This window comes from Hyla sarda, chromosome 12 (assembly GCF_029499605.1).
Source record: "Hyla sarda isolate aHylSar1 chromosome 12, aHylSar1.hap1, whole genome shotgun sequence".
NCBI lineage: Eukaryota > Metazoa > Chordata > Amphibia > Anura > Hylidae > Hyla > Hyla sarda.
Window position 1 is genome coordinate 76,469,781 of NC_079200.1, and position 18,728 is coordinate 76,488,508.

The window sequence follows — 18,728 nt, forward strand, 5'->3', positions numbered from 1 at the left end:
ATCCTTCCAGTACTTAGCTGCTGAATACTACAGTAACGAATACGTTTTAGTAACTGTCCAGAGCAGCATATGCTTTCTATGGTTTTTTTCTTCTACTATGGACAGTTCTTAAAATGGACAGAGATGTCAGCAGAGAGCACTGTGCTCGTGATGTCAGCAGAGAGCTCTGTGTTCCAAAAAGAAAATAATTTCCTCTGTAGTATTCAGCAGCTAATAAGTACAGGAAGGAATAAGATTTTTTTAATAGAAGTAATTTACAAATATGTTTAACTTTCTGGCACCAGTTGATAAAAAAATAAAAAAAAATGTTTACCACCAGAGTACCCCTTTAACGACCATGGACGTAAATGTACGTCCTGGTTTGGCGGGACTTCCTGCACCAGGACGTACATTTATGTCCTGTGTATGACCGCGAGCATTGGAAGGGTGCTCGCGTCATACACGGCAGGTTCCGGCTGCTAGCAGCAGCCGGGGACCCGCCCGTAATGGCCTACATCCGGGATCGCGCGGATGTCTGCCATTAATCCCTCCGATGCCGTGATCAATACAGATCACGGCATCTGTGGCATTGCGGCACTTTGATTGGATGATCGGTTCACCCGCAGTGCTGCCTAGGTGATCCGATCATCCAGCATGACAGCCGGAGGTGCCCTTACCTAGCTCCGGCTGTCTCCCGGAGTCTTCTGCTCTGGTCTGCGATCGAGCAGATCAGAGCAGAAGATCACCGATAATACTGATCAGTGCTGTGTCCTATGCATAGCACTGCACAGTATTAGCAATCAAATGATTGCTATAGATAGTCTCCAATGGGGACATAAAAAGTGTAAAAAAAAAAAAGTTGAAAAATTTAAAAATAAAAAGTAAAATAAAAAAGTGAAAAATCCCCTCCCCCAATAAAAATGAAAATGGTCAGTTTTTCCCATTTTACCCCCAAAAAGCGTATTTTTTTTATTATTAAACATATTAATAAACATATTTGGTATCGCCGTGTGTGTAAATGTCCGAACTATCAAAATATAATGTTAATGATCCCGTACGGTGAATGGCGTAAACGTCAAAAATTTTAAAAGTCCAAAAATGCTGCTTTTCTGTCACATTTTATTAAAAAAAATTAATAAAAAATGATCTAAAAGTTTTATATATGCAAATGTGGTATCTAAAAAAAAGTACAGATGACGGCGCAAAAAATGAGCCCTCATACCGCCCTATATATGGAAAAATGAAAAAGTTATAGGTGGTCAAAATAGGGCGATTTTAGATTACAGATTTTGTACAAAAAGTTTTAGATTTTTTTTTAAATATAAAAGTATCTAGCCATGGGTATCATTTTAATCGTATTGACCCACAGAATAAAGAACACATGTCATTTTTACCGTAATGTGTACAGTGTGAAAACAAAACCCTCCAAAATGTGCAAAATTTTGGTTTTCATTTAAATTTCCTCCCTAAAAAATTTTGTTTTGGGTTCGCCGTACATTTTATGGTAAAATGAGAGGTTTCATTACAAAGTACAATTGGTCACGCAAAAAACAAGCCCTTATATGGGTCTTTAGATGGAAATATAAAAGAGTTATGGATTTTAGAAGGCGAGGAGGAAAAAACGCAAAAATAAAATTTGCCTGGTCCTTAAGGTGAAAATGGGCTTGGTCATTAAGGGGTTAAAGAGAAAAGTGTACTGATCTTGAGTGAGGTCACAGACAGAATTACATAGCGAAAGGAGATGAGTGTTTTAGGAGAAGATTGTGTTGATCTTGTAGTAGGTCCCAGACTATGAGAGAATAGTAACAGAATCACCAGCCCTCAGAAGCACAGAGGATTTCAGGAGAGTAGTGTGCAGATCTTGAGCCCTGTACTATATAAAATTCCCAGCTATGTCCGATTTTTGTGTATCAGTTTGCGGATCTGTCAGGATTAGTATCTGAATCAGGCTACGGATGGGCGCTGGGTATACACAGTTATGAAGCTATATATGAATACATTATACATTACTAAGGAAAGTATTTTCATGCTGTGCTGTTATGTAAACTACTTCATCCTCCTAATGGTCTTCATCATATATGATCTCCTCTCTAATCCCTGGAATATATAACCCAGCGGCTTGTAATAGCAGGAGACAGAAGGTCGGGATCCAGGATTATCAAGAGGCATATTGTAATTTTCCATTATGGTGGGCGATAGAAATGCTGGATTTAACCCTCCTACGTTCTACATTATATATTCTTACATTCCTACATGTCTAATACTTCTTCTAAAGTGAGCTGTGGTATCTAAGCCGATCACATTTGATATTATCAGCTGATTTATTATACCTTTAGTGCCATTCTGTTTATAAAATACTATATCTAAGCTTAGCATGTGGGAAACTGTTCATTAGCTTCTGTATCTAAGCTTTGCATGTGTGATTCTGTCCCAGGGAACCAAGATGAATACATATTTTCTTAAACAAGCCACCTGAAAGGCATCCAGTACCAAAAAAAATATTTTTCCAATAAGTTGAGGGGTGACTGACAATGACCGTGCTCTCCAAAGGTGTTGTCATTCTGGTATAACCCGGGCATAATTGGTGGCAGCAGAAAATATAGTGCAGTAATAACCATCACAAGCAAATCCTCCATGTACTTCAATTACAGAGATCTCCGCTAATGATAATTCCTGCAAACATCGCTTATATAGCGAAGAGCACAACAGCAAGGTGAATGCGCAAGTCCACTATACATTGCATAGGGTATAATTATGTGACATTAAAGGCTTCTCCTCCTGTGATAAGTGCCCCTTCAAAGTGTGACAGCAAAATCATAGTTGTCACTATCCCATCAGAAGGTAAATTATTAGTTACCAGTCATAATTATGAAAAATAAAACAATTTCTACAAATATAATGCTGCCCCTTAGTAGTAGAATAAAACAGTATATACTGCTCCTATGTCCAAAATATAACTACTATAACACAGCTTCTGTGTACAATAATATAACTACTATTATACTGACTACTATGTACAAAAATATAACTACTATAATACTGCTTCTGTGTACAAGAATAAAACTACTATTATACTGACTACTATGTACAAAAATATAAATACTATAACACTATCCTATATACAATACTATAACTGCTAAAATACTGTCTACTATGTGCAAGAATATTATTACTATAATACTGCTTCTATGCGCAATATTATAACTACTACAATACTGCCTCCTATGTACAAGAATATAACTACTATAATACCGCCTCCTATGTACAAGAATATAACTACTTTCGCACTCCGGAAAGTCTGATAAAGTGACCCAATTTATTTGTGAGTCCTTGGCATTTATATTAAAAAACAATGCATTTCTGTTCGACGAAGTGTGGTACAGACAGATCGGGGGTGTGGCCATGGGCACCCCCGTGGCCTGTACATTTGCAAATCTGTACGTCGCCTCATTCGAGGAAAAACATGTGTTCACCACCTCCAATCCTTTCCTGAAGTTCGTCCGGTGCTATCTCAGATTTGTCGATGACGTGTTCATCGCCTGGGATGGCACCGCGACGAACTTCAGGGATTTTGTAGAATACCTCAACGAAAAAAATGATATGAATCTTAGATTCACTTACAAAGTTGATTCGAAAAAAATGGAATTCTTAGATGTTCTTATCGAAACTGAGGGAGGGGAACTCCGTACATCAGGTTATAGGAAGCCCACAGCCTCTAATTCTCTGCTTCAGTTCTCGAGCTACCATCCTCAACACACAAAAACCGCTTTACCCTACGGACAATTTTTGCGTTTGAGACGCATCAATGATACCGATGAAAAGTTTATTTCTCAAGCCGAAGAACTGAAGCAGAGGTTATTGGCTCGTGGTTACCCTGTATTCATTATTAATACAGCATTAAAAAAAGCCTTAGCACAGGATAGAAACAACTTACTCGCAATTAACAAAAACAAAAAAGCCAAAAAAGATATTAAAGTAAAATCCTCTGACAATCCAGTACCTAGGTTCTCCTTTTCCTTCAAATTTAGTCCCCTTGAAAAAGTTATAAGAAGAGCGGTACATAATAGTTGGTCCTTGATAAAAAGTGACACCGACCTTGGAAAACTGGTACATGACAGACCCCTTATCACATTCAAGCGGTGTAAAAACCTGAGGGATGCAGTCACTAGTAGTAACTTCTGTTCGAATCCAAAAACCTCTGACTGGCTCACAAAATCTGGCCCCACAGGGAACCACAAGTGTGGTACATGTATTTGGTGCCCCAATATGAAAATAGGAAAAAGCACCCTAATTGGTGGAGAAATTATACATGTCAACACCTTAATTACCTGTAGAACCCAGTGGGTAGTGTATGCGATGACCTGTTCATGTGGAAGGTTCTATATTGGTAGCACAAAACGCACCCTTAATACTAGATTCAGGGAACATGTTTATTCAGTCAAAACTAAAAAAGGTGCACCCCGTTTTATCGAACACATGAACAGTGAGCATAAAGGCATCTGTGACAACTTACTCTTGCAGGGACTCGAAGTTATCTGCAGCAAAGAAAATTCAGATAAAAGAAAACTTCTGTTACAAACAGAAGCCAAATGGATCATAAAACTTAATGCTGCCGGCAACCTGGGACTCAATGAAAGAGTGGACTACAGTGTCTTTTTGTAATTCATATTCCTATGTTTCAGGTTAATTTACAAACCTTTTTTCCTTTTTCCTTTTTCCTCCTTCCTTTTTCCTCTTTTCTCTTTTTATGGATACATTTTTATAAAGAGAATAATTTTTGTAATTTTTGTACTTTTCTATATTCATACTATTTAGATAGAAATCTTTTACACTTGTAACAAATCCTTTTGCATTACGAGTTGTTATCTAATGTTTTTAATGTAACAGTTAGCACGCACCTGTTCCGGGTGCGTCACCCAGGGAGGTGTGCTCTTAAGGGTGACGCATCACGGAACAGGTAGGGTCTGAAGAAGCGTGATACGCACGCGCAACAGCTGTCACCCAGCTTCCCACTGATGAGCTAGTCCTACCTTCTGGCGTCCGTGCTCCATGTCTCTGCACCGTTGATATGAAATAAAGAAAATTGCACCGTATCCTGGTGAGTGACGTCCCTCTTTTTCTCGTTTGTGCATACTTTTGTGAATGCTGCATCTTTAAGGGACTTGGAATCACACAGTGTACAGTGCCTGCCAGCACTTTACGGAACTGTAGCGGACAAATTCAGGAACCAGGGTACATACATCTTGCTGCTGAAGCACTAAGGGAGGAGCGCTATTCGGGGTAGAGGTGCCGACTATTTACTCTTGCCGAGTTATTTATAACTACTACAATACTGCCTTCTATGTACAAGAATATAACTACTACAATACTGCCTTCTATGTACAATAATATAACTACTATTGTACAAGAATATAACTGCTATAATACTGCTCCTTTGTACAATAATATAAGTACTATAATACTGCCTTCTATGTACAAGAATATAACTACTACAATACTGTCTCCTATGTACAAAAATATAACTACTATAATAATGTCTCCTATGTACAAGAATATAACTACTATAATACTGCCACATATGTACAAGAATATAACTACTATAATACTGTCTTCTATGTACAAGAATATAACTACTATAATACTGCCTTCTATGTACAATAACATAACTACTATTGTACTGACTACTATGTACAAGAATATAACTACTATAACACTTCCTCCTATGTACAAGAATATAACTGCTATAATACTGCCTTTTATGTACAAGAATATAACTACTATAATACTGTCTCCTATGTACAAGAATATAACTACAATAATACTGCCTTCTATGTACAATAATATAACTACTATTGTAATCATTGCAAAGAAATGTGAAGGATGGGTCACTCACCAGAACTTGATACCAAACAAATTCTTTATTCTTGAATCTTTAAAACATCTCGTAGAAACAAGGGGGTGCAGACAGGTGGGGAGTGAGTACCAAGATGCAGCTTACTGGAGACAACGTCCGTTTCGTTCCAAGATGGAACTTTTTCCAGCCGGAAGAGGCACCCCCTTGTTTCTACGAGATGTTTTAAAGATTCAAGAATAAAGAATTTGTTTGGAATCAAGTTCTGGTGATTGACCGTCCTTCACATTTCTTTGCAACGATTGTTATACAACTGAAGTTTATTTTGGAACACTGAGAACCACAGAACATCAGACAAGCAGACACATATCCGGTATACATTGCTCTACTTGAATATAGTACTAGCCCAGAGACATTATACAGCCGTGTTGTGCCTGGCGTATTTCTACATATATGCATAACTACTATCATACTGACTACTATGTACAGGAATATAACTACTATAATACTGCTCCTATGTACAGGAATTTAAGTACTATAGAACTATGTTCAAGAATATAACTACTATAGTACTGCCCCCTATGTATGAGAATATAACTACTATAATACTGCCACCTATGTACAAGAATATGACTACTATAATACTGCCATCCTGTGTATAAGAATATAACTACTACAATACTGCCTCCTATGTACAAGAATTTAAGTACTATAGAACTATGTTCAAGAATATAACTACTATATTACTGTTCCCTATGTATGAGAATATAACTACTATAATACTGCTCACTATGTACAAGAATATAATTACTTTCCTTCTGCCCTTATAAAAAGGATTTGAGGGGCGGAGCCTAGCCGCAGACTGAGATGGACGTGTGAGCCTGCAGCTCTCCATCCTAGCACGCTCCTAACACCTAACTCTACCTTTTCTCGAGCATAAAAATGGGCAAAGTCAGTAGGGGAACCTACCAGGACTCGGCAGAATCCCGGGACCGGGGAAAAAAATAAGCAGATATGGCCAAATTTCTCAAGAAGAAGAACGCTGCGTCGCCGGTACGGCCACCCAAGATGACGCTTCTCCTCTCTGCAGAGCATGTATGAAGATGCAGACGGCTCAGGGGGAGAAGACGAGGGCTCAGCCCCTGCAGCGATTACGCAGCACTTCCTGAAAACCTTCATGAGGAAGGTCCTAACTGATGCACTCAAACCGGTAATTGCAGACCTGGCGGAGATTAAAACAGAAGTGCGCGCTATAGGCTATCAGATGGAGGCCTTAGAAGCGGCGTGCTCCGGCATAGTGGCACACTCGGATACCTCAAGCCAAACAGGTTGGTGACCCACCACCTCTTGCGCTAAACACTACTCTTGCGCTAATAGAAGACCAAGAGAACAGGAGCTGCAGAAAAAATATCAGATTTAAAGGCTTACCTGAGGCTTGGGGTCCGGACTCGTTACGGGAGGTGGCAATGGAGATCTTCTCCACCTTGCTAGGCCCTGAGAGAGCAGCTTTGATTACAATCGGAAGAATTCATACAGCACTGCGCCCCAAACCTCATCCTTTGGAGCCTCTGAGGGATATAATCTGTGGACTGCTCTCATATGTAGATACCGCTGCGGTGCTCCAGGTGGCCAGAGATCATAGGCCCCTTGTTCTTGGTGAAGCTGAAATTATGCTGTTTTAAGCTATTTCTCCTGCTACGCTGGCGAAACGGAGAATGATGAAGCCATTGCTGGAAATGCTGGCTTTTTCCTTTCAGACTTTCCATTAACCTGAATGGTAAGCGACTTACAGTCAGGCCCCCGGAGGACCTTGCTGCTGTGTGGTCATTGCTAGACATCGCTCCAATTGACATTCCTACCTGGCTACCGGTGTCAGACTTACCTCCATTACCTACGCTTCCCCGGCAGGATGATTGGAAGCAGATCTCATGGCAGAAGACCAATAAAGCTAAGAAGATGCCGATAAAGGGTCAACCGCCACCTCGCTGAGGTTATTGCTGAGACTATCTCCCAACCATATTGCTGATGGACAACCAGACCTGCTGCGGGACTTGAGTATATGCCTACGTGGGGTATTTGTGCTCTGCAGATGGGGTCAGTGGGGCTTTGTAGAGAGACTTACCTTAATTTAGTATCTTTGGTCTCATACATAATGTTTATTGGGGTGTCTCTATTCCCATTGCTGGGCAATGTCCCCCTGAACAACTCCAGCATTCCCCTTGTACCCCATATGTTTATGTTGCACTGAATGCTTATGCTCAGACGGTTGTGCCTTTACTTCTTCTCTGATCACTTTCTAATTCCACTCCCTTACTCTAGATGTAATTAGGAAACAACGGGCAATGATATTACCTCTGCAGGAGACGCATTACAGAGAGCGGAAAGTCCCCAGGCTACCAGTACGCCACTTTGACAGATGGTACCACTCCTGCAACCTCTCCTCTGCCTCTACGGGTGTGTCCATAGCGATACACCATTCCCTTTCCTTGAAGGTTATGGACTCTCTTAGAGATGCGGATGGCAGGTCCCTCTTTGTAAAGGTGCAATCCCAGACACACACCTTCACAATAACAATCCCGTATGCCCCAAATCAGGGACAAGTTCACTGGTTGTTATCTACCTTAGAAAGATTGTCCTTATTTGCAGAGGGTCTGATTATCCTAGGCGGAGACCTTAATGTCACCCTAAACCCACTCCTTGACTCCACATCTGGTAAATTTCACATTTCTCAGCTCTCTCTCTTGAACCTAGATCTAAAAATGTGGGAGAAGTTACTCTCTCTGCACTTAAAAAAAATACCTGTCGCATAGGATGTGAGCAGACTGGGTTCGTGTCAGGGAGAGAGGGTCGCATGTACACTTGGAGACTCCTGATGGGTATGCATGATGCCTCCTCCCGCGGTACTCCTTTAGTCCTTCTTGGCGTAGATGCCGAGAAGGCATTTGATAGAGTCAGTTGGAGTTTTATTAAAGAGGTACTGAAGAAATTCCAGGTCCCGATCCCCTTTGTTGATTCAGTGTTCTCCCTGTATTCACGCCCTCTCTCCTAGTAAACGAGGTTATCTCCCCACCATTCCCTATCGGTAATGGAACTCGACAGGGTTGCCCCCTGTCGCCCATCCTCTTTATCTTAGTAATGGAAACTCTGCTGCAAAGTGTGCGCCAACTGGATGAGATAAGGGGACTATCTACACAGGGTGGGGAGCTTAAATTCCTGGCCTTTGCAGATGATCTGCTCTTCCTTCTCAGTGACCCTGTTGGCAGTCTACCCTGCCTAATTAAATTATTCAACCATTTTGTGGAAATCTCTAACTTCAAAGTTAATGTCACGAAATCCGAATTATTGAATGTCTCCTTACCCAGTGCATTAGAAGCTAAACTTACTAGCACTATACCATTCCCTTGGGCAGATTTATCATTGAAGTATCTAGGGGTACACATTCCAAAAGATATTACCAAAATATATGACCTCAATTATAAGCCTCTGCTGAAGGATGTAGGTTGGCTTCTGGAGGAATATGATTTGCCCACGATTTCGGGGTTCGTAAGGAAGAATGTCCTAAACTGCTGTCCTTCCCAAAATTCTTTACATGTTGAGGATGCTACCTATTGCACTACCCCAGTCCTTCTTCAAACTTGTTAGATCCATCTTTTCAAAATACGTATGGAAAAAGCAAACACTGCGTTTAGCTCATAGGCTTTTGATCAGGCGACCAGTCGGAGGCATAGGTCTCCCTGATGTGAAGGCGCTATATAAAGCTGTCCAACTTCAGAAGTGGATAGACCTGATTGCTCAATTGCCAGGTTTACGTACTCCTTTACATAGTGAATCAGGGATTACTTCATTCAACCTTTTGGTGAATCTCTGGTTACCATCCAAAGGGCGATATAAACCCGATTCTCCACAACTGTTACTTCAAGGGGTAGTCTCTACGTGGTCAGAACTTTCTTCTTTCTTTGCTCCCTCTCTCTCTCCTCTCCTACCTGCTAACCTTATACCTGTGGTTGTGAACAGGAAGTCCGACACCTTTCAATCGATGTGGATATCACTGTGTCACAATTATTCAAAGATGGAGTGACGCCGACATCGGGGACACTTCTGGAACTCCGATGCACAGGTACTCCTTTCTACATATAAATAATTTCACCTCGTGCTGTGCACACTTCTGGAAAATGTATGGTCCACTGAGAAAACTTACCAAAATTGAGGAACTGCTTCTTAACACCCAACCGAAACAGAGGCGACTCTCAGTTTGCTTGTCCCATATTAATCCCACTGTGCCTCAATCTGCCCCTCATTATATTGCATCTTGGGCGAAAGAACTGGGAAAGTCACTGTCAGAGGCGGATGTCAACTTAATTCTCAGACATTCACATGGCTTTTCTAGATGTGTTAGATTACAAGAGACACAGGACAAAATTGTATCTAGATGGTATAAGACACCTGAGTTCCTCCACATACATGGACTCTCAGACACTAATACCTGCTGGAGATGCAAAACACAGGTGGGATCTCACGCTCACATCTGGTGGACCTGTCCGACCATTACAAATGTCATTAGCATTCCATTATGAAGGCTATGATACCGCTTTTGCCTGTGGCAGCCCTACTTGAACTCCTGTGTCTAGGGTACTCACCAGGGAAAAACTCCCTTGTCACCCATCTGTTAGCAGCTGCTAAATTGATTATTCCGCTCCAATGACTCCAAACCGAGCCGCACTCCATAGAGGAATGGCTCTCCAAGGTCCACCAGGTGTGCAGATTCGAGAAGATGCACCATAGAATACTCAGAACACATGACAGGTTTCTCAAAACTTGGAAACTATAGTTGGAGTCACAGTTTTGTAAAAACAGGGATACGTGAAGCTTACTGTGGGTCTTATGAGCTTTTGGTGTGACTGTAGTCCGCTCAGTGGCCTCCAATAAGATTAGACTTCTTAGCTTTAAATGTCCTGCATGAGACGTTTTGTATTCCGGCAATTACCTCTTTCCCAGCAGCCCCTTTTCCCCTCCCTCTCCCCTATACTTCCCCCATCCCACCATGTTATTACAATTGCAATGATTGTTATATGTGATGTTTAATTGCTTTGTACTTTATGTGTGGGATATGTTTTGCATTTGTTGTATATTTGTTTCTTTGTAAAATGAATAAAAAGATATTTGATTAAAAAAAATGAGTAAAAAGGATTTAACTACTAAAATACTGTCCCCTATGTACAAGAATATAACTACTATAATACTTCCCCTATATACAAGAATATAACTACTATAATACTGTCTCTTCTGTACAAGAATATAACTACTATAATACTGCTCCTATATACAAGAATATAACTACTATAATACTGTCTCTTCTGTAAAAGAATATAACTACTATAACACTGCTCCTATATACAAGAATATAACTACTATAATACTGCTCCTATATACAAGAATATAACTACTATAATACTGTTCCTATATACAAGAATATAACTACTATAATACTGCTCCTATATACAAGAATATAACTACTATAATACTGCTCCTATATACAAGAATATAACTACTATAATACTGTTCCTATATACAAGAATATAACTACTATAATACTGCTCCTATATACAAGAATATAACTACTTTAATACTGTCTCTTCTGTACAAGAATATAACTGCTGTAATACCTGCCTGTGGAGAAGAATCTGACCTGTTCTCTTTCCTTCATAGAGAACGTTGTCTCACATTTACCTTATGGTAACATCTGAAGTATGCCGCTCGCTCGTCTGAAAACTTTTCCAGTCGCTTTGGTCCTTTACTCGATGCTTTCTTCAATACGATCCAACACCTCTGATAGATCTGCAGGTAGAGAAGGGAGACCTGTCACACTCTGAGAAGCCTTTTAAACCCTTTTTGGTATTCCCTTTGCAGTCACATGATCTCTGGCTGGTGTCACTCAAAATCTGACAGCATCATGATGACAGACACTCCCCATCAGGTTCCTCTGAGACTGCATAGTGGTCTGTACTTGCTGCATTGCATTGTTGTTGATGTAGCAGGGTTTAGCTCATATATATACTATACATGAATGATAAATTATACATCAACAATTTACTGGGATTTGTGATAATATGGTTTGACTTTATTCTTTACAGACCTGTGATGACCCAAGAGAAGGTTCTCAAAATAACAGAAGGTTCTCAAATAGAGAGGAGGAGAAAAATGGTGGTCCATTGTACAGTACATAATAAATCAATGGTAAGAAATTATAAAGAATAGTAGAAGAAGTACTGTGCAATGTTCATAATAATACTTAGAGAGGTAGTCCAGAGAAAAACAACTTGTCCCCTATCCATCCCTGGAACACCCTCCATCTCCTGCCCAGCGCCCCGGCTCTCTGAGAGGAGTGTGTGCTACAGACGACATGCGCTGCATTCATTCCTATGGGAGCGCCGAAGAGACCTGAGTGCTGTACTTGGGCATCTCTGGTGCTCCCACAGCATTGAATAGAGCGCATGCCATCTGTATCACACGATCCTCTCAGAGAGCTGGGGCCCGGGCAGGAGGTCGCAGGGGTCCCAACCGCTGGACTCCCCCCGATCAAACCCAAGTTGTTTTTCGACAGACTACCCTTTTAAACTTACAAAAAAGGGGGTAATGTGCAGTGTCCAAAAATATATAATATGTAGCACACACAGGGTCTTACACCCAGTACGCAGGACAAGAGAAGTGGTGCTGTGCAGTGTCCTTGTATACAGAATAAGAGCAGATACTGAGAAACTCTTTTATTTTATATAAAAGAAATACAAAACATAAACCAAACATAACAACCATAACAATGATAATCAAACATAAGATAAACCTAATACATAAATAATATCACAAACACAAACAAAAATCCCTTCTGGTCCAGGACAACACACACTCCATACCTATATACACACACCGGCAAGCTATATAACTATATACATCACATTCTATATAACTTTATACACCACACGTACCTATACAATTATTATTATATATTTTTTTTTTTATTATTATTATTATTTTTTATATATATATATATATATATATATATATATATATATATATACACACAAAAACACTAATCAATAATATACATATACATATCCATACACTAAATATTAAACACAGAAAAAATAAAATAAAGAAATAAGAATTTACTTATAAATATCCCCCACCTTTCCTATAACCTACACAAAATTATACACAAAAATATACATCAAATAATATAACCTTATTCATTATATATGTACAGTCCCTATACATATATACAACTCCTACACATATATACAACCCCTACACCATAACACCAACCCCTCAGGGCTCCGGTTCGATGTCTGTAAGCCACCTACATCTTTTCGTCTTTATCAAAACAAAAATCTCTGGTGACAGCTTCAGCCCATCACCAGGGAGGAGATTACTAGGTTAGGGCACCTTAAAGGAGAACCCCCTCCACAGGGTGGAGGCACTAAATGCACCAAACTTTTCATACTCCAAAGAACGAACCTTCACCAGGTCACCGAGCGTGTTCCTACAAACCTCGTCCACGGGGAGGATTTTCTGTCTCGTCGACACTAAACACCTCGCTTGCCACGTGTGATACCTGACCACTGCGCTGACTATAAATGAAGTGCACCGGTCCCGGACACCCAGATCTTTGAAGGCCGCATAAACCCACTCAGCATAGGAAAGGGCAGCCAGCCGCGGCCAGCCGATGGAAGCTCCCACCCTTTGATATACCTCTATATTAAAAGGGCACTGAAGCAGGAAGTGGTCCATGTCCTCCAGCACACCCCCACACTCCTCCCGGGGACAACCCTTTTCATCGGAGTTCCTGTACTTCAGATTGCCTCTTACATATAGCTTACCATGGAAGCCTCGCCAGGTCAAGTCCCAATACTTCAAGGGGATCCTAGGTGAATTTAAAAGAGCCAACCCAATCCCTTGATCCCGACCTGGGCAATCCTTGAGGGCCAGTGGTTTCTGGAAATGGCTCAGCAAGACCCTGTTATCGAGGATTTTCCTCGGCAGAGTTCTTACCTCCCACATCCCCAGCCCCCACCTCCTGATGACCTTCAGAACCAGTGCAACATAAGTCGGGAGATGCCCGTGTGACGTGCGAAGATCCTTCACTTGACCGCCTCTCTCCCATTCCTGGAAGAAAGGCTGAAACCATCTCCTGCAAGAGACTACCCACGGAGGAGCCCTCTCTGTCCAGAGGTTTGATATATTGGTCTTTAAAAAGGAATTCACTAGGAATACCACCGGGTTGACCATACCCAACCAGCCTAGTCTCCTCGTGCGGTAAGTCACCTCCCTCTTAATTAGGTTCAGTCTATTCCCCCACAACATTAGGAAGAGCAGACTGTAAACCCGGCTCCAGAGGGGTTCTGGCAAAAGGCTGACACTGCCCAGATAGATTAACAACGGGAGCAAGTAGGACCTGATCAAGAAGACCCTTTCCCTAAAGGTCAAAGACCAACCTTTCCACTGTTCCACTCTTTTGGAGACATCTTCCAGTCTGCTTTCCCAATTTCGTGTGGGGTAATCCCCGGGACCAAATTCGATGCCCAGAATTTTTGCAGATTTCTGGGGCACAGGGAGGGTGTCCGGGAGACAGAACTCAGGGTCTCCACTCCCAACCAAAGACTTTTGCACTTTTCCCGGTTGATCTTAGACCCGGATGCCTCCGAGTAGCAATCCACCTCCGACATCACCCATTCCGCCTCCTCTTGCAAAGAGACAAAAATGGAGACGTCATCAGCGTATGCCACTACCCTTAAGGCCGAATCCGGCACCGCCGGGTCCATCCTCACCCCCGCCAATGGTTCGCGATCTAGCCTTCGAAGGAAGGGGTCGATCGCGAACACATAAAGCAAAGGGCTTAACGGACAGCCTTGACGCACACCAGACTCCACCCCAAAAGGGCGGCCCACCCAACCGTTTACCAATGGAAAAGTCTCAGCCCCTGCGTACAATGTTCTCAGCCAATCCACAAACCCCCCTGGCAGACCGTATTTCAAAAGAGTGGACCAGAGATACTCGTGATCAACTCGATCAAAAGCCTTTGCCTGGTCCAAGGACAGCAGAAACCCATTCCAGTGACCAGCCCGACCCTGCTCCACGGCCTCGCGGACACCCAGCACCGCACTAAAAGTGCTACGACCGGGAACAGAGCAGTGCTGGGACCCCGAAAGGAGCTGGGGCGCAAATTTCACCAACCTGTTGAATAGCACTTTTGCCAGAATCTTTCTGTCCACATTGAGAAGCGCTATGGGACGCCAATTCTCAATGTGGGACGAATCTTTACCCTTTGACAGGATGATCAGAGCCGACCTCCTCATTGACCTCGGCAGAGTGCCCGAGGAGAGACACTCATTTAATACCTCAGTCAAGAGGGGAACCAAGATGTCCTTAAAGGTCTTATAAAACTCGGATGTTAAGCCATCCGGCCCTGGCGACTTTTTGAGGGCAAGCCTCTCAATCGCCAGCTTCACTTCCTCTTCTCTGATCTTCTCTGTCAAAACACTAAGAGAGTGGTCTACTCCTGACTGGGAGATGGCATCAGCCAGGAAAGCCGCCATCTTGCCTCGATCTAGATCCCTTTTCCCCAAGAGGTGCGAGTAAAAGGCTCTGACGACCTCCAGGATCCCCGATCTGGACTTGTTCAGTGATCCTGTACTATCGACCAGGCCGGTCACGATCTTACAATCCACTGACATCTTACAGCTCCGGCAAGGGTCGGGCGAGCGGTACTTCCCGAAATCCCTCTCGAAAACCAAAGATGCGTGTCTATCATACTGGCACTTCTTTAGCAAAGATTTCACTTTGGAGATTTCCTCTCGGTCACCTCCAGTCGAGACCAGAACCTCGAGTTTCCTCCTTAGTTCCTGATAGAGGCAATCCCTGTTCAGACTCCAAAAGGTTCGCAGTCTGGCGGAAGAATCTTGCCGCCCGTTTTTTGAACATTTCCCACCACTCTGACTTAGTGCTGCATAAGTCCAGTAATGGTACCTGGCTCTGCAGAAAATCCTCAAAGGCCCGTCTTATCTCCTTGACTTCCAGGAGAGAGGAATTCAGCTTCCACAATCCCCTTCCCATCCTAGGGGTCTCTGAAACATTTAAAGAAAACATAATCAAACAGTAGTCGGAGAACAGACTGAAGAGACAGACTCCTCCTTCAAAAAAAAAACTATCTATCCTAGACCTAATCTCTCTACCTCTAAAGTAAGTAAACCCGCTGTGACCTGGGGTGTGCCGGATGTGGACATCCACCAGGCTAGACTCACTAGCTATTCTATTCAAAGCGACGCTATCATAATCTAGCCGATCCCTGGAGCCTCCCCTATCAAGAGACCTTGTGACAGTATTAAAGTCTCCTCCAAAGATGACCTGCCGGCTAGTAAAAAGTAGGGGCTTAATCCTCATAAAGAGACTTTTCCGGTCCCACCTAGTCTGTGGATCATAGATGTTTATTAGGCGGAGCTCTTGTCCCTTCATGAGGACGTCTAATACCAGACATCTCCCCATTTATAGCTCGATTACACGTTTGCATTCTACCTGAGCGGTTTTAAAAAGAACCGCCATCCCGCTATACGGCTCGACCGCAAGAGACCAGTGAGAGGACTCATGGCGTCACTCACGCTTCGCCTTATGGATAGTGGATAGATCTGTTAATCTGGTCTCTTGCAAAAATAAAATGTCGGCCTCAATTCGGCTGAGAAAATCAAAGGCCGCGAATCTTGCCGCATCTGACTTTATGCTGGCGACATTAATACTCGCCAGCGTCAAAGGGGAGGGTGCCGCCATCATGTGTGATCAAGCTAGACAGCCCTCCCCTCTTCCCTCCCTTTTCCTTAGTGTCATCATCAGATTTACCCACATTCCCCCTTTTTAAGCACACAGACATATCCATATTTACAGAATTTACAGAGTTTCCCTCTTTTTCAGAGGTCACCTCCTACACCCCACCTGGTCCTGGGACAACCCTCCCCCCGTTACCAGAGAGGAGGACTTGACGCTCCCAGAAGGCCTCACTTCAGACACCGGCACCTCGTCCCCGGCCTCTTCATCAGAGGAAGAGATGTCATGCCTGAGGACTTGGTACCGGTTAGGGCTATCTACCAGAGGGGAAATGGTAGATCCTTCCACTGGTACCTGGACAAGGGGGAGGGGGACTGAATTATCCCACTCTAAAGAAGGGGACTTCTTCCTCCTCTTTCCCCTCTTTTTTCTGGCACCCAATTTTCTCTCATTCTTTAGCCACTCTTTGCTCTCCTCATCCATACTCTCTCCTGGAGAGGAGGTAGCAGTGATGCCCCTTTTCTCCTCCTCCTCCTCTCTATCCAGTCTCCTGGCCTCCTCCTCCAGCCCACCATCGCTCAGGTCCTCAGCAGAATCCACCATCTCAGGGTCAGGTAAAGCCCCCTCAGCTGCCACATGAGGAGCCCCTTCCCTTTCCCTTTGGCGTGCCTCCAAACGCCTCAGCCTAGAAGGTGTCATTCTTTTCTTCCTTGGACCCGTAGTCTCCCCCCCTCTGCCGGTACCCTCCCCAGCGGAGTCAGCATCTCTGCTAACCCCAGCTGGAGATTCCACCGCATTGGCAAAAGAGACCGGACAGTGGCTTAAGGGGTGACCGAGGTCCCCACACAGGTGACAACGAATGTCCCCACAGGTTGCGGCGAGATGTCCTAACCCTCCATACAACGCGCACTTCTGGACCTTACATTGTGCGCTGAAGTGCGTCGGGTCAGACCTTCGGCTGTCCCTGGTAGAAAACCAGGATCCTGTCCCTCCCCAGAAAAGTGGAGGAGGGAATGAGGGTGACAGAATTACCTGAAACCTTCAACTTGACCATGAAGGTCTAGGCCCCCGACCAGATACCGAATTCATTCCTGTTCTTCTGGGGAATGCTGACCGCCTCTCCATAACGCCCAATCCAGGTCATGATGTCTATGCAAGAAAGAGATTCGTTACACGTTAATACTGTCACTTTCTTGATGTTATTCTGGCGAGAAATTGCCTGGACAGAAAAATCTCGCCACTCGGGTGCCATCTTTGCCAGCTCGTACCGAGACCAAAAGAGCTCAAGCCCTTCAGCCCAGACAAAGCTGACATCGAAAAATAGGGTACCATGAGGATGTATCAGGGCAAAGATGTCACCCGCCCTGAAATCCATCTTGAGGAGGAGCTATACCACCTTTGTCCTGTTTGGACAAGTATCATTGCCCCTCCACGTAAGACGGACCACATTCCCCCTGGGGACCCCAGACCCGGCTGTGGGGAGTAACCATGACTCCCCCCCTCTCCTTTGCTCTCGGAAGGCCCCGAGCCCGTGCCTCTCTATCCAAAAGGACAGTTCTACCTCTCTACCCTCTACAGTGATAGATTTATCCCCCCTCCGCAAGTCCTCCAGAAAGCGCCTCTGAAGGTCACTATGCCCAGGACCAGAAGGTGCAGGATTCCCATTATGCCCACTTGCAACACTGGCATAACTCCTAGTGGGCGCCGCTGCCGGGGGTTCAGATGGACCAACATCACTCTCCACAGAAGCCATACACTCCCTCCCTCTCGCACTCACATCCCCTCCATCCATCCTGTCATCATCCTCCCTCACTCCCTCTCCCCCATTCACACCTCCATTCAGTCCTGGACCAGACCCCATAGACAGATCCCCCATATGTACATTATTTACAGATGTGACCTCAGCTTCATCGGGTGCTCCTGACCAGTCTTGCCCCACCCCAATAACAGACTCTGACTGGTCAGGAACCCCCTCTGCTTCACCGGCCACAGGAAAATCCTTTGGGGCAGAAGGCCGTCCAGATGCAAGAACAGTCTCTGAACTATAGTCCACTGAACCTCCAGTCATAGTTACATAGTTACATAGTTACAT

The 18,728-nt window shown here is 43.5% G+C and overlaps 1 protein-coding gene and 1 long non-coding RNA gene across 9 annotated transcripts in view; one reads left to right on the forward strand and one right to left on the reverse strand.

Moving 5' to 3' along the window:
* Positions 1–18,728, reverse strand: part of DOK5 (docking protein 5) — a 137,722-nt gene that overhangs the window by 46,881 nt on the left and 72,113 nt on the right. For 6 of the 8 annotated variants that reach the window (XM_056547623.1, XM_056547622.1, XM_056547621.1 and 3 more), the window contains one exon: positions 11,558–11,665. The exons of 1 other annotated variant lie outside the window; for it this stretch is intronic. In XM_056547623.1, the coding sequence (XP_056403598.1) occupies positions 11,558–11,665 (108 nt within the window). Of the gene's footprint in view, positions 1–5,009; positions 5,303–11,557; positions 11,666–18,728 lie in introns of those variants that run through there. One more of the 8 variants, XM_056547625.1, reaches the window with a different exon arrangement.
* LOC130296253 (uncharacterized) overlaps positions 11,564–18,728 on the forward strand; it is a 39,307-nt gene continuing 32,142 nt past the window's right edge. Inside the window, exons 1-2 of the long non-coding RNA XR_008849168.1 lie at positions 11,564–11,671; positions 11,962–12,064. This is a non-coding gene — a long non-coding RNA (uncharacterized LOC130296253). The remainder of the gene's footprint in view (positions 11,672–11,961; positions 12,065–18,728) is intronic.